Genomic DNA, 22933 nt, shown 5'->3' with positions numbered 1-22933 from the left:
TTACAATATTGCAAGTGAGATATAACATTTCTTGTTATTTTAGAATTTTTTTTTTCAAACAAGTAATCTAAGGAAACATTAAAAAAAAAGATATTTAATGCCTAATTTTAAATGCAGAATTGTATCATGTGTGAAATTCTGCTTATTGCTAAGTTTTACTATGAGCCCAACGACTAAAATGGAATGTGAGTGATCTTCCACTGAAAACTTGGTAATACTAGTATTAGGGGTGATCTTCGAGATCATAAGGATGTGGTCCAATATATGTTTTTTATGCCAATAGTGATTAAAGATTGCAATGAAGCATAGCTGATTGCAATGATTAAAGCATTTGAACTATCATCTATTAGAGAAAAATGTATAGGGAAGAGAATTATAATTGAATGTGATTATTCCTGGATAATTAAAAAACAATTACTTAAAAAAATTAAGTTAATCGAGTTAACTTTTTAAACCTGTGATTCATGTCATGAAAGTATGATAACTCAATAAAAAAAATAAATTGAAAAAAATTGATTGAAAAAAATAGAAGAAAAAAGAAAAGAAAGAAAAGAAAAAAGCAAAGCAAAAGCATACTAATTCTATGCCAATTTCTTACTCTTTTTTTTTTTGCAACCTCTTTCATGTAATAATATAATTGAGTGTGTTCTAATAAAAAACTAATCAAACAAAACTTTTTCTTTAATCTAAAAAAGAAAAACAGAGTTAGCCCTAATTAATCACAATAATTAAACTCCACAATAGAATTTCCATCCAAGAAGGGAACATGTGCCTAACTCTCTGCCCCCCCCCCCTTTTTTTTTTTTTTTTTTTTTTTTTGAGAATAAACGTGGACATCATAATTTGAACAAAATGAGCCCTCACATGATCCTGCATAGATTTTCCGATGCTAGGCAATTTTTTCACCTGGCATGCTCTCTTAATTTTAAGTAGCAACTTCTTAATTCTTAATAACAGAAATAGCCTTGTGCTAGCTAAATGACCTTCGATAATCGTAGGCCTACTTGGGCTATGATTTTGTCAGACCAAGTCTCCAAGGCCCGGCCTTCCCTGCCATAGGTCGGGATGGCTAGACCGCATGGCCTGGTCTGATCATAGCCTTATGGACGAGCTAGTCTATAATGGCTATATCTCTCTAAACAAGGCAGGGCCTTCTTTAAAACCGAAGAAATCAAGAGATTTCTCAATACTTAAGAATAATAAAAAAAAATACTTCCATGGCTATAAGTCTTGACATTTTCTTCATGAGGGTACGTATATAATCAATTTCTTAAATATACTGTTTATGTTTCAGAAAAATAAGAAATAAAAAAAATAATGACTTGTTCATCTGGCTAACTGGGTGTGCGGTTCAAAATTCTCTAATTCAGAGAGAGTAATCTAGGCATGCCCTTTTTCAAAAATCACGAGCCTAATAAACCATTCTCAAAGTTCAAGAAAAATGTTTGGCCCAGCTTGGTCTCCGACTATATTGTCAAAGAAAATAAAAAAAATAATAATGATAATACAGTACATGGGTTTTGCTGTATATTTGCTTCTAGGATCCAAGTGGTGGCCGATACCTCCGACTTCTTAACTTTAGTATTTTATTTTATAGTCAACCACGAATGAAGATCTAAAATCCAAATATGAAATTGAATGTCGGCAAGCAGTTTGTTTAACATCACGTGGTTTTGAACAAATATTAAATTAAATTGGATATTGTTTTTAAATGTTTTTTATTAAAAAAATATTAAATTAATATTTTTTAGCGCTGCTTCATGTTATTTATAACATGAAGCCAATTTAATATTAACAAAATATTAATATTAAATTACAAGATCAATAAATTAAACTTAATGTTTAACATACATTAATTATAAAAAGATTTGATTACTTATGTGATATTTTAAATCCATTCAAGTATATTGCTCGTATTGCATTTATCTAGATGAAGGAACTTGTTTAAGATTCAAAGTAATAACTTGAACGTGTAATATTCATGTAACAAACTAAATATTTCTTATTTGTAATCATATGATGCATCTTTGCAAATATCTTATCCTCTGTATATAGTCCTTATCTAATAAAGGTTAAGGGTGTTGGTTTGGATAGAGAAGGGGGTTTGTTGCGTCTGTGTTTATTTTATCTGGGGGACATTTAAATTCATAAATGTCACTCTTCATAGTTGTCACTCTTCATAAGTAATATGTTTAAATGCTGTTTTTTAAATTAAAATAATTATTTTATTATGCTTTTTTAAAGTGCAATAACTATTTTATCATATTTATGAATAATAATATTTAGTAATTTTTGTTTTAGAAGCACAACAAAGTAAAATATATATTTTTTTAAAATGATATTATTCTACTAAAATCTTTTAAATTCATTGATATAAAAAAAATAAAAAAAATTCGAATAATCATTCCACAATTGTTCACGCACCAAAACCCCCCACGACAAAAGAGGGTACCTTCAGAGAGTTAATAATTTTCACCGTTGTCCTGCTGACTTATAAACGGGAACAGAAAAGAAAAAATGATTAGAAAGGAAAAGGTGACATGAAATTAGAAACAAAATCAATAAATATTACGTGTGTGCGCAGGAGAGCAGAAGATCCCCTTGGGACTGCTACGAAAGAGACCGAGGGCATGGCACACCTGCTCCTATTTCACCTTATTTATTTAACACTCGTACGCACGTTTGCTAAGGAAGTGAATTAGAGCAAAGGTGACGAAAACAACTACACCACCCGTACACAAGTAAAACTTCAGTTTCTTTCCACACTTTCTGCTCACTTCTTACCTGTCAGCCCCAAACCAAGATGATAGACAGAGATAGCAGATATATATATATATATATATATATATATATATATATATAGAGAGAGAGAGAGAGAGAGAGAGGAGAGGGACATGTGATGATCTAACTTCATTACATTGAATCCATACGGTCCCATGTTACTTGTGTCAGGTTTGGGGAGAAACAAAAAGAAACCACATTTCATTAAATTGACACCCACACGCACACGAAATTGGGAGAAATTAGGAGATTGATTCTTCTTCTTCTTCTTCTTCTTTTGTTGTTGTGGGATTAGATAGAGATCAAAAGGATCGTGGATTGATTTGAGGAGTGTAGGTAGAGTGCTTTGCGTGCATGGATGGTTTGTAGCTTAATTTGGTTCTAGCAAGGCGCCTCCTTTAATAAATTCAAAGTAGATTTTCTTACGTTCCTTATTTTGGAGACAATGAACAGTTAACATATTTACCGAAGGATGAATGATTTTAGTCTAATAATTACATTCTCTACATGTGTGTAATAACATCCATAAGACCATGCCAATGTTATTGTCCATATTCTCTTGTTCACTTTACAGCATGAAATTCTTTAAGTTGATTCAATTCAAAGATTTTAACAATATATTTTATGTCTTGAATTATTTTAAATGTTAAAAATTTAATTTCAAGAAATAAAAGATCATCCCTCATCTTTTTAGAGACGTTTCAAGATAATATAAAAAATAAAATGAATATAATTCTATTTTTAAAAAATATATAAATTCAATTTATTTATCAGTTGAATTTAAATTAAATATTATAATTAAATTTGTTTATAGTAGAGAATTGTTTCTAGAGATTCACAGTTCACTTTCTTAATTTTTCGTCCACACTCACTATGTTTTTTTTTTCTTATTTATAAAGTTAATTATTCCACAAAAACCTATCAATCACCTCCTTCCTAATTTCCCTCGTCATATATTTCTCATAATCACAATTGTTCATCCAGTATTTTGATCCAGTTCTAACAGATCGAAGTGTTACTTCAAAAATAAAAAAGAAAGAAAAGATGACGAAATATGGGATTTTATTGTAAACAGTATAGTTACCCTTACATGAAATTGAAGATGTAAAGCACGTAATTGAAAAGGCTAAATTAGAGTAACGAACTATCTATTGGTAATTAGGATGCGATGAAATTGAATTAAAATTTAGATAGATAATTCATGTAAAAAGAAAGAGGTCTTTTTGGTTCAGTAAATAATTATCTGTGCTCTTTTTTTTTTTTTTTTTATTCGTTCCAGGTTAAAATTTCTATCGCCAACTTTTACCCTTTCTAGTCAGACAATCCAAAAGTTAATTTCTAACCATTAATTACCCATCAAATAGTTTTCCTCAAAATTAACACTAAATAAATCATTATTAACAAGCAAAATTTTGACTACCTAAACAAGGAAAAATTTACAGGTGAATAACAAAAAATATTGTATAATTATCCACATATTTATTACTATTTAGGTATTATCAGAATTATCCATTCTCGATCCGAAATTCTTTAACATATTTTACTATATCAATCAAATTTTTTGAATAAGGCTCAACATATTACAAATCACTAATAGTGAGCGTAATTCATAACTATATATAAAAGCATCAACTACAATTTTCTTTATATTAAATTTTATACTCTTAATATAATACTAATATTGTAATATATTAGTAATACATGAAAGTAAATTCAACCTCATCTCTAACCATAACAATATACCAATATTGGTAAAAATCTTAGAAAAAAATAATTCTTAAGAGATAAAAAAATTTCTTCAAGATAAAAAACTCTTTGACAATACTCTTATTTTTTTATATTAAAAAACTTAATTTTTTATTTGACATTTAAATAAATAAAATAGTATTTATATAATGCAGATGTACCTATCTATAAAATACATCAAGAAAATGAATTGGAATCCTGAGAGGTACTGGTTAGGTATTAAATTTGCTTCCTAACAATTACGAGTTTAAATCCCCTCAAAGTTACTGGAGATTTAAATAATCATTAACTTTAGGGTTCATAATATTAGTTGAGGTGCATGCAAGTTTATCTAGACACTTATGTTAAAAAAAAGAAGAATTAGAACTAAGATTTAATGAATTGAAGAAAAACTGTGTCATGTTGCTAAAAGTTTCTTAAGGCATCTTAAAGGGGACAAGTAGAAAAGAAAAACAAAAAGATAATTTTTTTGAGCTTTCAACTTTTATTTTTACAGCTCCCAAGAAAAAAACTATATTGGAGATTCAAAATAACATTTTTATGTTGAAAAGTCATTCTTATAAATTGGATAAAAATGTTAAAAGTTTTTTTAATATATTTTTATACAGGTTTTTATTGGTGTTTTACTAGTTAATTAAAATTAATAAATAGTTAATGCATGAGGAAGGGAGAGGACAAAGAGGATTTGAATAATATAGAGAACTGGAGGTGAGATGGCATGGCAAGCATCCAAGTTTGGTGTGAGGTTTGCATGTCGGAATGGTACCGACAGAGCCTCTTAATGAGCCTTTTGGGGAGTTGAGAAAGACTTTGGTTGCTTTAATGTACTCATCTCTTTCCCCGATCCAAATAATAAGTTGGCGACAATTAATATTACTAATAAAGAATAAGTTTTTAGCTGGTCAGGAGAGGTGACACCAACATGAATATGCATGCCTTGTCATATAAATATTAATTGCTAACTAGGAAATATATAATTTTTTTTAAATATAAAAAAATATTATTTTAATATATTTCAAATAAAAAATCATTGAAAAATAAACATTATTACATTTCCAAATACTAAAAAACAAAAACTTAGACAACTTATAAAACTATTTAATCAAGTTAATTTTTGAACCCCTAAGTACATTGGGGCTCAATTTTTGAGGTTTTTCAAAATTGTTTATCTCCTTGAACTAAACTCCATTTAAAATTAAAATGTATTATAAACTTTTTGTCTAGCAAATAATAGATTTTTCCATGCAAAATGCATGTGATCAATACAAAAATTATAATGATTAAAATAAAATAAGTAATTGCATTTAAATAGGGGTGCCATTGAATCTTTTAAACAATTTAAAAGACTGAATTAAAAGATTGAAATCATGAACACCTGTTTATACCACCAAGGTTTCCACCCTTCATTACCGTTTAATTTTAGCTAATAAATATTCCTAAAAAACCATGAAATCACTACCTTGAAAGCCTCTATGCACCAATAAAAGTTCAAAATCCATTTTGAAATAAATTAAGTTGTATTTCTGAGATTTCAAATCTAAAATTTAAATTCAAATATCTCTAAAATCAAAAGATTTATTTGACAATTATTTAGTCAGATTAGTCTTTCTTTCACTCTCTCTCTCTCACTCACTTTTTTCTTTTCATAATTTTTGTAATTTTCCCTTACATATAATTGAACTTCTTTTCTAATCATAAAGTAAGTAAATCTAAGAGAAAGATTAGATTTAGAATGGAGGTTAGTTAAAGAAAGTCAATTTTGAAATTTGAAGTTTAGGGACAAACTTTCTAATGACTTAAAATTCTGAAAAATTTTCGACTTATTTTTTTAAATTTGATAATAGATTCGTTAAAAGTATATATATTTATTATATTATTTTTTTACATGTAAATGATAAGTATCAAGATAAATATTTAAGGTAAAATGATATTCATTATTTTTTATCTATTTATGTTATATTCTTAAATATATATATATATACAATAGCCATTATTGTATATATTTTTTTAATTTTAAGATTATAACATAAATGGATCAAAAAATAATAAATATCTTTTTACCTTGAATGACTATATATATATATATATATATATATATATATGGACATGATGAATGCTTAAATGAAATGTGAAACACTTGCAACATAAGCCATATCTCGATAAATATTGGTTTTTGTTGGAAATTGAAATAAATTTTAGCAATCCCTTTCCATCACAATATTTAGTTGTAATTTTCTTGTGTTTGTGATCCTATTAATTAATATATTATTGGAATTCTCAAAACATATATAGACAATCGAGAATGGAATCTCAAAATTGCATGGACATATATCTTTCTATTTTGAAAAAATATTTTGTCTATCTTGGATCCCAACATTGTATCAGCCTAGTATTGCATCAAAACATTAAATTCAAGATTGATTATGGGTCCTCCAATCTCTTTTGGTCTAATGTGTGGATAGGATCAAATGCTTTGCATATTATGCATAACATTTTTCCTAGAATCTATAAAGTTTTTGCAATTCAGAATGGTTCGGTTCACAAGATGGAGCAATGGTTGAATGATCATTGGAGATAGAATTTGGTTTGGCACAGGAACATCTTATCTTATGAAGAGCAGTAATATCATCAATTGCTCTTAGTACTGGAGCTAATGAAGCCAATGATGATTCACCACGAAAAAGATGACAAAATTACATGACTATGTAATTTTGATGGAAACTTCCTAGTTAAGTTAGTTAAGTCCGGTTATACCCTAATTGATAGTACCTTTTTTGCTAATGATAGAGTTTTTAAAGCTAACGTCTAGATTAAAGGGCCCCCTCTAAAAGTTTAGGTGTTCATTTGGTTGGCAAACCAAGATAAAATTAGTACAAAAGCTTTTTTCCATAACATGAATTTGTTCCATGTCACTCAAGCTTCATGTATCTTTTGCAGTTTAGATTTGAAAATTCAAAGCACCTCTTTATACACTGTAACTTTTCCAGAAGTGTTTGGATGAAAGTATTGGGTTGGTGGGGTTTCTAATGTTGTTTATTGGGCATACTAGACTCGCTACTATTATAGTGATCCGGAATGGTGCAAGGCGAGTTCCAAAGGTTAGCTTGGAGGTTAATCTCCAGCAGTACCACCTGGGATATTTGGTTGTTGAGGAACAATATTATTTTTGAGAAGGGAACTATAAACTTATTTAACTGTTCTTTCATCATTCTTCATCGGGTTGCTATTTAGTTGCATGCTTTGAATTCAAGATTCACATATAGGAAATAACGTCTTAAGACCTGCTGATAGCATTAAATTGTGGTATAATAAGAAATCTTAGTTAGTCATTTTTTATTTCGCTTTTTCTTTTCTAGTCTATTTGTTTTTGCTGTAGCAAACTAGCATTAGTTTTTTTTTTTTTCCTGTATTCTCTTCATATGTTTTTCTAAGTCTATTTCCTTTTTTTTTTGGTCATGTTCCTGTATATTGCTTCAGTTATTGGCTTTATGACCTTTGCAAGATACTTTTGATAATTATCCATAAAAACATATGCGCAATAGAAATTATAAATTTAATATTTTTTTTCAAGAGTTTCAAGGATCATGCTAGATAGATTTAGAGTTGTTTAGGGTTTATACGAAGATTATCTGAAGAACATATGTTCTCTTTGGCTTTGAATAATTATTTCAAGGTTGATTTATCACAAATCACAAGTTGTCTACGTATCCGGTCTCTAATGATAATCTACATGATCTACCAGTGAGAATTCTCCTAAAGCTTTTAGAAAAGAGAGATTATTGTACCTTAGAGTGCTAGCTCTTTTATCTTGTATTTTAGGTGTTTTTGTATTATACTTTTTAACCTTTTATTTTTAAAAAGAGACATAACATTCTATTTATAAAAAAACCCTAAAAAATCCTATAAATGATAAAATGACAATTTTCTCCTTAGATAACATTTTAACATATATTATTTTAGGCTAATTTTAAAAATTTATTCAATCAAGTCCTTACTTGATTTTTTCTAGGTCTAGAATTATAATACTCTATATTAATTATATTATAGTTCTTAATTTCTAAAATTTATTTACAATTAAATCATACTTGATTAATCATTCCATTTAAATTTCTAACCAATGGTTTTTATGTGTGTAACCCATTAGTTTTCCTAATAAGTTGGCTCACATATAAATCATGATCCTAAATAAAATAAAATAAAATAAATAAAATAAACAATTTAATTTTATTATCAATTCAATAATTGATTGATTTATATTTTAAGATCAAGAACAATGTCTAGCAATCTGTTATGATTTTTTAAATATTAGAAAAGTTATAAGTGGTTTAATTTAGCTTTTGAATAACCAGTTTCTCAGTGTAATTATTATCTCTTTGTCAAGAATGCTTTGATTTAAACATTATAATATAGAGTGTGTTTGCTCTGTCAGATCATGTTAGTTCTCAACGTTATAGTTAATGATTATTTGAATAAGATTTTGAAACTCTTTTCAAAACTTATTACACATTGGCTAGAGATTTCATAATTAATTCTATTTGAAAATAAATGAAATATTTTCTCTAATTCACATAGGGTGATAGATCCTGTTTTGATTACTTAAACAATACTTTTATATAGTTTATATTATACCAATAACTATTTGTTTGTTATCATTGATTAGGAGAGCATGTAGTCACGATCAAAATATCACTCTCTATATAAGATAACTTAGTGAACTTAAGTATAAGGCTCACTTCTACAACTATCATGAGAGTTTTTTTATAGACATGGATGATCTTTATATATAGAATTCTTTTGTGGGTTAATTTAGTGTACATGCTCATCTGACAAGCACCTGTATATTAGTTTCAGATATTCCTGATATATCAGTTTATAAGAGTAGCTGTTTTTCTTTCATAAAAGAAGGAACATAATATCCACCGGTCTTAACAACTTTAAGTAATGTTTAATTTTAATAGAACATTGACCAGGAACATTTAAGAGCAATATTGTTTTGAAGCAATAAAATTTCATAATTATAATAACTTTATAACTTCTTTACCAAACCATTTTTATCAAATGAAATTTATCTTTATTCTAAATTTATTAATTAAATATTATATTCATTAATTAAATATAAATAAATATTAAAAATAAAAAAACTTTTATTAATAATAAATATATTTTATATAAATAAAATCAATATTACATATAACTAACCAAATAGTTACAATCCATATTAACTAACATACATGTCTTTTGGGTTTCATGACAGTTTGTGATTCAGCCAATCGGCAGTCATAATATGTTCCATCACAAGCTGATTTAATTATTTATTATGCAATGAGTTTGCAACCAATGGTTATGTTCCAACCGATTGCAATATATCTATTGAAAATTATTTTTCACACTTGTAATTTTTTTTTATAATAATTTGGATCACCAATAAGTTAGTAAGTATTGGCATTATTTTTAAAAATCATCTAAAAATATTAATTTTTATTTTTTTTAAAAAAAATATTTTTAAGAATCTCAATAATCCTCCCTACCTTTTAAAAGTTAGAATTGATTAGCTATTGATATTTGTGTTCGTGAACAATTCAGTGGCAAATTCCTTTTTAATCGTTTCAAGAATATTAATTTTCTCCTATTTCTTAAAATTTTAGAAAAGTTTAAATTTTCTCAACCTTTATTATCGAATTTAGGACCCACTATCACCATAGAAAATCCCAACAAATATTAGCTTTTCCTCTATCTAGAATATTTAGAGATAAAACATTTTGTTATATAATTCAAAGCGACGATGAAGATTAAGACATGGTTGAAGATGACGATGATATTATTATGATATGATTTAATTAGTAATAGTGTGAATGCTTTTATTAGTATTATTAGAATTGCTATTGTAGAATTAATTGAATTTGTTTATCGTGTGTGTGTATATATATTTTCAAATTATTTTTATTAATTAATTATTTTTACAGAAAATCTCAATATAGTATCTTTTAACTGATTTCCTTTTTATATTTTGTTTAGCACTAGTATTTTCATGTCACATTTTTCTGTTTTTTATATAGTTTTATTATATTAATGTTGAAAAGAAATAAAATGAAAAAATTATTTTAATATATTTATAATTAAAAAAACACTCTATATTACATTATCAAAAAAATAATAAAATTCACTACTTTTTAATCATAAAATTAATGAGTCACGTCTTCACTTCATTATGATTTTAGATTTAACCTTCTCTTTCCAAGATTAGCAACAATTTGTAAGTATTAGCCCTCCTCCCAAAGGCTTTCCTTCAAATTTTAATTTAAGCATTCAATTAACTCGGTTTTGAACTTCAACGAATCTTTAAAAATTAAAATTATGCTTCATTAATAATAATTGAATTTTAAGTAACAAAAAAAGAAAAAAAAGAAGAAGAAAGGCCCTCGAGTCAATCCAAAGCACACCTTACTTTGCCCAAAACAATTAAGTCGAACTAGCAATTACTGTACCACCACCGCTTTCCAATCAAACCCTAAATGTCAATAGCCAGCCACCACCTCTTGACTTTCAAACACCAACACCACCCCCTCTACCCCTATTTATTCCTGCAACAACCTCTTCCATTAGAATAATCCCTCACTTATTATCCTCCTCCCTTCCTCTCTCACCACCATTAATAACCTGCAAGCAAACCATAGTGATGAAGCAAGAGAATCCACTCCATAGAAATCTGAGTTAAGAAAATAATTATACTACTAGTGCATGTAGGAAGAAAGAGACAAACCGATCAGAACTACCCATTTCTCTAGAGTTACTAAAACTCTCTCTCACTTCATCACTTTATTTTTCTTTTTATTAAAACCTAGCTTCTGCATGTGTCAACTCTGATGAAGATTCCAATTTAGCACACAGCATGTATTCTTTTCCTTATCTTCTTTACCTCTTGTCCGGGGGAATTTGCTTCTACTTCGAGTAGAGTAGAAGTATTTCAGTTTTAATGCAAAACTGTAAGGTAGGGATGGGACTGCACTTTCTCTATTTATTTTCTTCTCCTTTCTTGTCACAGGCGATTCCTGTTGTGTGGTTTTGTCTATTTTATAATCTTCTTTCACATTATAATAAGTTCTTTGTATATGTATATATATATAATCTGGTTGTTCTTATATTTTTCGTTGGGAGATGGAAAGAACTGTTTATTAATTGAGGAAAAATAAAATAAAAATGAACGCAGGGTTAGGTGAAGAGGCTATAAGAAGGGATGTTGTGTTTGCCTAGAGTATCCAGCAGCACCACAAGCTAAAGCAACGAAAGGGCTTCTCTGATATCTTCTTGCTTCTCTTTTGGTTGCGTTTAACTTCATAAGTTCTTGGCTGTTTTGTCATCATGGCTTCATCAAACAAACACTGGCCAAGTATGTTCAAGTCCAAACCTTGCAACCCTCACGACCACCAATGGCAGCATGACATCAATCCTTCATCTATCATGTCAACTGGTTGCCACAGAACCCCTTACACGTCAGGTAATAATCACCAAAATCTGCAATTATAGATTATTCATCTTTTAATCAAGTTTTATCCTTTTTCATAATTTTGTACAATGATAGTCACTTTCATATATGCTTTTAACTCCTAAACAAAGGCTATGCTTTCTAGCCCGCCACAAACTTCATCACCCATGAATTTGTCATTATCTATAAAAAGGTATTCTTCATTATCCTTTCATTTAGTACTTTGCAAGTGATATTAATTGTTGACAATAATTAATTGAATGATTTATTATGAACAGTACATAAACCCAACCTTAGAAGGCTTTCATTTAAAACACCCAATATAGCCAGTGTTTTTTTAGGGCCTCTGATGGATTCTGAATGTCTAAAGCATGTTTTGCAAACAGTGCCTGAATGTGACGAGAGAAGTCCGGAACCGAAGCCAAGATGGAACCCAAAACCTGAGCAAATTCGCATATTGGAGGCAATCTTCAATTCTGGAATGGTAAATCCACCAAGGGATGAGATAAGGAAGATCAGAGTTCAATTACAAGAGTATGGACAAGTTGGTGATGCCAATGTCTTTTACTGGTTCCAAAACAGAAAATCAAGAAGCAAACACAGGCTGAGAAACCTTCAAAACTCAAAACAACATAGCTCACAACATAAAATTTCCTCTCCAACTACCAAACCAGTGACTGCCAATCTCGCAGATCCATCCTCTTCATCCTCCTCCTCAGAGAAATCCTCTCCAAAAGTGTCTAAAAGGACCCTCTCTTTGAGTTCTCCCACTTTTATTGATGCTTCCAACTCACCAACCAGTTCGGTTAACAAGACTTACTTTCAAGCACATAATGAATTTGTGCCTGAACCCTTTTTCTTTCACTCTCAACAGCCTGGAGGAGGGGGGACTGGGGCTTTTGCTCAAGGGTTTTGCTTCTCTGAGCTATCAAACATGGTTCATGTTCAAGATCACACTGTTGGGCCTTGCAGTAGGCTCTTGCTTAGTGAGATAATGAATTCTAGTGCTTCAAAGAAAGTAAATCATGAAGAGAAAAACCTAAAGATGCAACCGCAGCTTTGTTACACTCCTGCCTCCCCAGTGACTGGTAGCATGGGTCTCGCTCCTCCTCTTACTCCATCGACTGACACTAGCACTGTTGCTTTTCAATCTACTATTAATCAAATTCAAGGTAACATATCTTATCTGGTTTCAAATTTTTGCGTAATGCCCTAGTTGCCAGCACGTGTTGAACACGATCCAAGTATCTGTTTGAAATGTGATGGTATAAAGATTCTTCTGTGATGAATTGACAAAAACTCACCAACTAGGGCACAATTAGGGTGTTTGAGAATATATATTTACACGTTTTTATGCGCTAAATTCACCCGAAATTTCATGAAATTGATTGATGTACAGGTCTTTCAGTTATTGAACGAAAGAGAAGAAAATATATATGCTATATAGGACAAAGATGGGAGATTTGTCTTTTGGATCCCCAATTTGTGCCTGTTGTCGAAGACTGACGTGTGCATGGCTTGATCGACCATGGCCTTAACTTTGACATTCCTTTTGAAAGAAAATGATTCTGTTCTTGGCAGGTTTAGGGCAGTCCGGTGGCACTACAATGTTGACGGTGTTTATCAATGACGTTGCTTTTGAAGTAACCATGGGGCCCTTCAATGTGAGAGAGGCTTTTGGTGATGATGTCTTGTTGATTCAATCCTCAGGTCAGCCTGTTCTCACCAATGAGTGCGGTGTCACCCTTCAGTCACTGCAGCATGGTGCTTTCTACTATTTGGTACCCTTTTCCATGAGCGAACATGTGAGTTTTATTGACTCCTCTTCCTTATCTTCGTTTTTTTTTTTTTTTCCCCTTCTATTTATGAAACCATTTTTTATGCATTTTATGATTTAGATTCTTAAGAAGAATGGAAAGTGATGAATCTATTGGTTTACCAACTTTTTTTTAAGCAATTGGCATTGGGGTTTGAATGCAGAAAAAAGAACCACACAGCATTAAATTTTAGAATGTGAGCCAGTTAGTGTACACACACAAACTGAGCGGTTTACGTTAAGAGACTTTTATTTCCTGTGTGAGAACAGTGAAGGTTTTGTTTACTATAAGGATTATTAATGAATATTTTTTCCTGGATTGCAGATATAAAAGTGTGGAAGCTGACGACATGGGCATTTCTAGCTGTGGTTCCGTGCATGTTTTAGTTTCTAATTCCCTCTTTCTTAGGGTTTTAAATTAGGTTTTCAGCTGCTACAATAATTTTTTTTTTTTTTTTTTTTTATGGATCTAGGATAACATAAGAAGTTGTGGACCAAATGTATTTTGTTGCTTATTCAAGTAAAATATATAAATATGGAATATGCATATCTGTTTACCTTTTATATATATATATATTTTTTATAATAGTTGATTTTATTAACATATAAAACAAATTAAAAATAATATTAATAAGTTCTATGTTGGTTTTTCTAAAATTTAATATTATCTGTATTGATTAAAAAATCGGATCAGAAAAAACAAAATCGATAAAGTGCATATATGTTTATCTATTTTATAGTCTATAAAGTGGAATATAGCAAAAGGTAAATGAGATCATGTGCGGATAATGATGAACCGACCGATATCATTCCCATACTTTCTGCCAGCTTTTAGGTAACTTGTTGCTGAAGGAATCTATTATCTGGTCTCGGATCATTTATGTGATTTTCACTTCAAATATTTATGTTCGGCTGTCACCTTGTAGTTAGCCTTATGAATCGTCAATCGGCGTGTTATCATATGATTTCAATTGACTCATTGGGAGCGGAGCTCGGGAGAAATTCCAGGGAGTACATTATTATTTAGTCCCTCTAGTTTTGAGAAACAAACTAATTAGTCCTGTTTATTTTCAAAAACTAATTATTTCATCACTTGTGTCTGTTTTATGTTATTTTCTAATTTATTTCGTTTTTATTTAAGCAAATTGAAACAAATAAATAGATATCATGAGGAAAGAAGAATTTTTTTAATAAAATAATAATAAATTAAGGGTGGTCAACAATAGTTAAGGGATTAAAAAATTAGTTTTTTAAAACAAAATTAGATTATTTAAATCATTTCTCAAAACTAGAAAGACTAATATGATTTTGTAAAAACTGATGTGAATTTGGAGGGTAAAAATTTTTGAATCCACATTCAAGAAAGAATAACAAAAAAAAAAAAATAGATTATGATACAAACCCAACATAATTATTATCTAAATCAAAATACTGAAGTTATTGGGAAAAAAAAATCCAACCCTATGACTATTAAATCACAAGCTAGAAGTATAAAAGAAGAATGTCATAAAGATATATGATCTTTGATAAGTCTAAAAGAAGTTCAATGAAAAACAAAAAATATGAGCGATCTCACAATTATGAAATAATCCAAACTCTTTTAAAAAAAAATCTAAATACAAGTTAAATAATTCTATTTATACTAGGTAAAAACATCATAAATAATGTTGAAAAAATAACAAAATATTTCTAAATAAAATAGAAAAAAAATCATAAACCAACTAGAAAACTAATGAAACTCCTATGTAGGTAATGCTTTTAGGCTTTATTGCAAGACTTTCTTGATTTATGATCGCTACAAAAGTCTAACTCTATAGGAAACAAGGCATCTGGAATCGTCTAGTAAAATTTAAACTCAATCCAATGATTGGATTTATAATTATACTTGTCAATGTAAAACTATATATTAGAAAGAATAAGCCTAAAATCGATCTAAATGTCCTTGAATAATAAGGATTGTTGCTACGTAAGGAATCCATGCAAAATAAGAATGATTACTTAATTGATCTTTTTGTAAAGTAAAGAATCCTCGCAAAATAAGGATGAATCCATGCAAAATAAGAATGATTACTTAATTGATCTTCTTGTAAAGTAAAGAATCCTCACAAAATAAGGATTCCATATGTAATGAAATCCTTGAAATCATATAAAAAACAATCATTTTCCGACTTTTCTTATTTGCTAGCACATTTGAAACCCGACTCTAAACATGTCGTTCTCTCTTATATGAATGATTTAATGAGCCTATTATACATGGATGAAAAGTTTGAGTTACCTAGTTTCCAAGTAACTAGAGTTGCGATAAAATTTTACCTGTAGCTCTAGATATAAATCAAACAATACACATGGGTTTATTATGGGAAATTTACAACTTTTTAAGCCAAAAATCCTAAATCAATCCAATCAATTCATCTCAGAATTTTTTAGTTATAGACCTTATGGAATCAATCAATCCAATCAATCAACACATGGTCTAAAACTAAAAACAATCATTGTCTACTTATTTTAAGCTCTCCTAAATCAATCCAATCAATTCATCTCAAAACAATCATTTTTCGACTTTATGCTCAATTGGTATATCTAATAGATCTTTTGGTGATACTTGGTGAATTCTCATCATAAACCATATTAAAGATATTATGAATCTCGTAATTAACAGTGCCATTTATTTTATTGTGAATGGAGTATATCATAGACTAGATCTAGCCGATAAATATTTAATACATATTGGTTACATATTTAAAATTTCTTACAAATGGTAATGCTCATACTCTTTTTTTTTTTTTTTTTTTATTAAGAAGATTATACTAATAAAAGTTACCATCCATTGTCTACTTATTTTAAGCATATATAAAAAGTATTAGAAGATATTGGCATCATTAACATATGCACTAAAATATTTTTATCAAATTATCCAAACTATTACCTTTTAGCAACCTAAGGTAGTAGAATTCACACACACATTCACAATGATTTAAATGATTAGTAAATTTAGATATTACTATATTAAATAATTGGACACCCACAAACATATATAATGACTTCACCATTCATAAAGAGTTTAATTTCTGTGTTCACTTTGCATTACTCAGTTTTAAAAACACACTAATTTTTAATTACTCCAATCCAGGCACATTTTTATTTTTATCTTAAAATAATCTCAACTTTTATGCTCCTTGTTTTTTTAGATAATAATTGAGAATATATTAAGATTAAGGCTAAAAAGAGAATAATCTAGGAAACCATAGTTACAATAGAAAAAGAAAGGAGAAAGAATAGAAAAACAAATAGGCAAAGAGATTGTAATAAGGGGAGAAGACAACCAGACAAAAGAAAAAATATATAAGGGAGTTAGCTTTAGTTTTCTCAGTAAAAGATGACACCATTGCTGATACCTATATCCACACCAGTAAAGACTTACGATATGTTATTAAGCTTTAACCATAAGGAGAACTTGCGAATGATCAAGGAAAAAAACTTTGAAGGTTTGGAGCAGCATCATTGAAGTAACATCATTCCGATGAAGCCATATATTCCACACAATACAATAGAAGAGAAGTTGTCATGAAAGATTCTAGAATCTACCTTGCACTATAGGAGACCACTGGTAGCATATATCATCAACAAAATTTAGGAAGCAACCACTTATACCCAACTGAGAAATGAATTTCATCTATAGATTCCAGGAAAAATTGCAGTGGATGAAGAGTTGGCTTGAATATTCAAGACTTTTTTTTCAAAACACACATCTTACATGCTGAAGGGTGAGGAAGTCATGCTGAAACAAGAAATCTCCAGTGGAGACTTTGTCTTCGATAAGGAGTTAAAGAAATAATTGCACCTTTCGCAGGGTGTATTTTATCCAAACTAAAGATTGAAAAGATTGGGCATCACCATAAAGCAAATGATTGAACAAATGGGAAAATGATTTTACTATAAAAAGATCATCTGTTTGAGCATCCAAATCTTCCTGTCCAACCTAAAGTAGAGCATAATCTTTGATTCCAATAAGGGTTACAAGAGAGATAGCTACTTTAGTTCAAATTGAAACAAAAAGCAACGCCATTGTAAAGACCTTGTCCATATACCATTAATCCAATTACCCATTTCAACAACCACAAAAGATTTAGAAGAAGACAAATGAAAAAACTTAATGAAGGTTGTTTTTATGCTCGATATTAGTTTTATTGAATATGATAGTTTAATCTGAATTCATCCAAAAGATACAAAAAATTATGGTGGGGTGAATGGTTCATTATCAACTTTATATACTTATACACTTAGCATCCTTTTACTTATTCTTTATTATTCCTAACATGTAATTAAATTTCATAACTGAGATTAACTTGTATTTAGAAGATTTAAATTTTACGTTCATTGAACCTTCCTTAGTCTTTATATTACTTTATCTCTATATATTTACTTGATATAGGATGAGTTTCCTGACACTTCTCTTAACTTGTAGCCCATCTTTTAATATATGTCAAATGATTTGGTATCTGATATATTAAATTTCAATAGTTGAGTTTAATGTCCATCCAACAAACTTAAAAAGTGTTTGTTTTGTGGTTAGGCTTCCTTTTCATTTTATTTTTTTTTGCCTGAAAAACAATAAATTGATTTTTTATTGTTGCAATCCATGACATCAAAAATAAAAAAAAATTATTATTCTAATGCATTTTCAATTTAAAAATACTTTTGAAAAACACCTCGTACCACATTAGTAAACACACACTTAAACCTCCAAGTGATGATTATTTATGTTAATGAATATGTCTTGTAATGAATCGGTTGGTTACACATAGCACTAATTTTATTCATGAAAAATATATTTATTATTAATAACAATTTTCTATATCTTTAATATTCATTTCTATTTGATTGATTAATCTAATATTTAATTAATGAATTTAGAGTAGAGATAAAGTCCATATGACAAAATTTTTTTGCAAAATAAAATATAAAGTTGTTATAATTATGAGATTTATGTTGCATCAAAGCATTATTCCTAATTGTTTATGGTCAATGTTATATTAAGACTGGATAGTAAATAGAGTTGCTGAGACTAGTACATATTACACTCATTTCTTTATAAAAAGAAGTAGTTGCTCTCATAAACTAAGGAATGAGAGATATTTTTAACTAATATATAGGTGTTTGTCAAATAACATGTGTACTGAATTAACCCGCAAGACAATTTCATATGAAGAGATCACATATGTTTATGGAAAGGGTCACGTGACAGTTGTACAAGTGGCCATTAAACTTGAGATCATTATGTTATCTTATATATGAAGTGTTATGTTTTGATACTGACCACATGTTGTCCTAATCAAGGATAGCAAATGGGCAAATATTTGTTATAGCATAAACTATTTGAAGGTATTTGAGTAATCAAAAGAAGATTCATCACCCTTGTGAATTTGAGAAAAAGCTCAATTTGTTCTTAAACAATATTGATTGTGAAATCCTTGGCAAAGGTGGGATGAGTTTTGAAAAGAGTTTTAAAATTTTATTCAAATAATTAATAACTATAATGTTGACAATGCATGCATACTCCATGCTATAATGTTTAAATCAAAATATTCTTGATGAAGTGATAATAATTGGCTTGAGAAACTAGTCACTGAAAAGTTAAGTAAAATCACTTATGACTTCAAATATTTAGAGGATCATAACAGGTTGCTAGACATTATACCTGATCTTTAAATATAATTTAATTAGGTATTAAATTGATAATAAATTAAATTGTTCAATTTATTTAGTCTTATTTTATTTAAGATTATGATTTATATTTGAGCCAACTTATTAGGGAGCCTAAAAGGTCACACACATAAGAATCATTTGTTAAAATTAAAATGAGATGATTAATCAAGTGTGACTTCATTTTAAATAAATTTTAGAAATTAAGGATTATAAAGTAATTAATACAAGAGATTACAATTCTAGATCAAGAAACACTCAAGTAAGGACTTAAGGGACAAATTGATATTTTTATTTATTTATAGGGTTTTTAGATTTTTCAAAAAATAGAATGCTATACATTTTATTTTCTAAGAAAGAGAAGGGTGGGAAAAGTACAGCATGTAAATCCCTAAAACACAAAAGAAAAAAGCTAGCATTCTAAAGTATACCAATTCCTCTCTCTTAAATAGTATATGAAATTTCTCATTGGTGATTCATCTGAATTACTGTTAGAGGTTAAATACTTGAACAATTTATGGTTTGTAATAACCTAGCTTTGAAGTAAATATTCAAAGCTGAAAAAAACATTTAATCTTCAAGTAATTTTTGTATAAACCTTAAACAATTCTATATCTATTTAATAGGGTTTCTGTGATTCTTAAAAAAATTTAAATTTATCATTTTCACTGCATGTATGTATTTTGAGAAACCCAATAATTCACTATCTTGTATATCATTTTGTCTTATTATATGTATTTGATGTGAGATATATTCTCTAATAATTGCAATCCGTCTTTTGTTGAGTATGGTATTTTAAAGAATATTCACCACTGAACAATCTTAAGTTATTAGGGAATCTCTTGGGATTTGAAGCGGTTTTATATTACTATTTATAAAATTTGTTTATTCATTCTTTGAAGTTCAAGATGTATGTTGCATCTCCAGTCTAGGTTTTTAGGGTTCATGTACCCAATTCACATTTATCCCAATGGTTTAAATATATATGACTATACCTATTTATAGCCCTAATTAGAAGGACAGCTTGCTTGTAGGAGTCAGGGAAACTGACCCGAAATCGGAAAGGTATTGTCGTCGTCCATGATTAATATCAGTTGAATTTGAACGTTTGAAGCATGAAAATATGGGCATAGAGAAGATAGATAGAAGTAGTTGTTGACGGGAAGGTCAATATTTTTGTTGAGGAGTGCAGATTATTTACGTGCACACTGGTGATAACAGTGTTAATACGGTCACTACTTCGATTTGACTAAGCGACTTGGATGTATCAATTACCACTCATGAAAAACACTGTGGTTTTCATGAACCATCACGTATGATGACAGTGACTACTAAAGCGCATGACAAAACCAATCTTTCTGTCCATAGGCTGGAATATTTCGGTGGATTACAGGTGTTTCGGTATCTAAAGTGATTGGAGAAAGAAACAAGACATGGAAAACATGGTGACTGTTTTGTGTTCATAGGCCGTGCTCCTGGGTTCTTGAAAACTAGATGCTGCATGCGTTGCAAGTTGGGGTTTGATCCACGGTCAACACTACATGCTTCCATGATGGGGGAATTAGGTGTGAGAACAGATAGCTCGATGGGATTGTTCTAGCCCAAGTTCCGTGACCTTATCTAGCTAGTTAGTGCATGTTCATGTGTTGAGCAAGAAACCCACATGTCCGTGGTCAATCCATCTAGAGGTTTTAGAAAGTATTGGACACTTGACACTGTGCTTGTAGTTGCAGACCCACGTGATGCCTAGTGGTTATCAACCTAAAAAATATGTTAGGTACTAAAGTTTTAATTCCAAGATTATGTTATGTGTGTGTGTGTGTGATCTAAGCTAAATAGCATCTTAGTTTTGAATATTTGAATTTCTATTTATATGTACTAATATCCCTTTTTTTCGAAGGGTGTCATGTTTGAATCTTTTCTTAAAATAAAAAGAAAAAAGAAAGAAAAATAAATATATTATTTTTCTCGGATTGATAATTGAAGTGATGTGTATTCTTGAAGATGAAAAACAATGATGTTGGCTATCTAGCTAATGAGTTCATGGATCACACTGATACACAAAAGCCTAAGAAAAGACTTGGAAGTAAAGACATATACTACTTATAGTTTTTGGTCCGAGTATCCAGTTGATGCAAATCATAAGGCCACAAAAGCTGTTGGAGGCCATTCTCGACGTCAGAACCCACTCCAATGACTCTTTTTTTTTCTTTTTTCTAATTTTCATATTTCTAGAATGAATTTCCAGTTTTCTAGTTTATTTTTACTTTTCTAGTTTAGCCATTGATCTACTAGGACAAATTATTTGTGCTATTTATAGGTTTTTAACCACCGTTTATTGAATATTCATGATTTACCAGACTTTAAGTTTTGTTTCATAGTTTATTGTGTTTTTTTTTTTAGGGTTTTTGAGTATTAAAAACCTTGTATCATTCTGCTATGTTCTATATTAAATTACGTCAGAGTGGGATTTACTTGACTAAAGAACAATAGTAACAACGCTCATCCTAGTGATGTTGATCAAGGTATGCAGATCATTAAGGACATTGTGAGGACTCTTGAATAGGCTTAGACAACCTAGATGGTGATGATTAGAGGTCTAGAGAAAACTTTTACCTATATGAACAGAACACTTAATGAGGTATCAAAATGTTTTGATTGAGATTTTCCTCGTGATACACCCGAGACCTATATATTCTTGTAGAACAAAATCCATAAGTTTATTAGATCCAAAAGAATTTAGATAAAGGAGTAGTAAGAGGGAGATAGGTTTTTGGATATAATGGGGAAGCTGAAGAGAAGCGTGATAGATTTATCCATGACCCTAATATATTTTGGTTGAAAATTCATGACCCTAATATGTTTTGGTTGGACATTAACATAGTCACTACTACTTTAGTAGAGACTTGAGAATAAAGAATCTCATTAACTAGCTTGCTAATTATGATAGTGTAATGGAGTATGACAAGTTGTTAGAAGAAAAAATGACATAGATGATTGTCAATAGGTTGAAATGAGGAGCTTCCTCTTAGTGGAGAAAGGTTTCAATTGATCTAATTGTATAAGATATACAACATATTATATTCTGGTTTTAAATAAGATAATTGTTAAGAGATTAATTTTTATTTTTAGATATTGAATAGTACTTGTTTTATAAATATTATAAATGTACTTAGGATCAAAAGACTATCCATTAATACACCATTGAATTTATGAATCTAGCAAAGCATAACTAGTTGTAAGAGATTGAAGGCTAGGTAGTTGCTAGGTATTTGGATTGTTTGAAACCTACTATCAACATATAAAATAAGCACATGCATTGTACATGCACTCAATAACATGTGAAATCTATCATTAAAAGCAGAAATATTACTATATGACCAATCATATAGTAGTAATAAGTT

General features: G+C 29.4%; 1 protein-coding gene across 2 annotated transcripts; it reads left to right on the top strand.

Moving 5' to 3' along the window:
* Window positions 1-11153: 11153 nt before the first annotated feature.
* LOC118033057 (WUSCHEL-related homeobox 9) lies at window positions 11154-14375 on the top strand. 2 transcript variants are annotated; one of them, XM_035037899.2, is made up of 5 exons: window positions 11154-11515; window positions 11735-12022; window positions 12397-13182; window positions 13592-13815; window positions 14152-14375. In XM_035037899.2, the coding sequence occupies exons 2-5, from the start codon at window positions 11887-11889 to the stop codon at window positions 14155-14157; spliced, it is 1152 nt and encodes a 383-aa protein (XP_034893790.1). In that variant the 5' UTR covers window positions 11154-11515; window positions 11735-11886; the 3' UTR covers window positions 14158-14375. The 2 variants fall into 2 exon arrangements, with proteins under 2 accessions (XP_034893790.1, XP_034893791.1); XM_035037900.2 differs by lacking the exon at window positions 14152-14375 and having other exon boundaries at window positions 13410-13729.
* Window positions 14376-22933: the final 8558 nt, after the last annotated feature.

The sequence above is a fragment of the Populus alba genome, chromosome 4 (assembly GCF_005239225.2).
Source record: "Populus alba chromosome 4, ASM523922v2, whole genome shotgun sequence".
In the NCBI taxonomy this organism is placed as follows: domain Eukaryota; kingdom Viridiplantae; phylum Streptophyta; class Magnoliopsida; order Malpighiales; family Salicaceae; genus Populus; species Populus alba.
Note: the sequence above shows the minus strand (reverse complement) of the source record. Positions and strands in the feature narration are given on the sequence as shown.

Bases quoted from the DNA above. Each gene is read 5' to 3' on its own strand.
- LOC118033057 (XM_035037899.2), top strand. From the start codon at position 11,887: ATGGCTTCATCAAACAAACACTGGCCAAGTATGTTCAAGTCCAAACCT. The intron at 12,023-12,396 runs GTAATAATCACC...TTTTGCAAACAG, and splicing joins CAGAACCCCTTACACGTCAG to TGCCTGAATGTGACGAGAGA. The intron at 13,183-13,591 runs GTAACATATCTT...TGTTCTTGGCAG, and splicing joins TACTATTAATCAAATTCAAG to GTTTAGGGCAGTCCGGTGGC.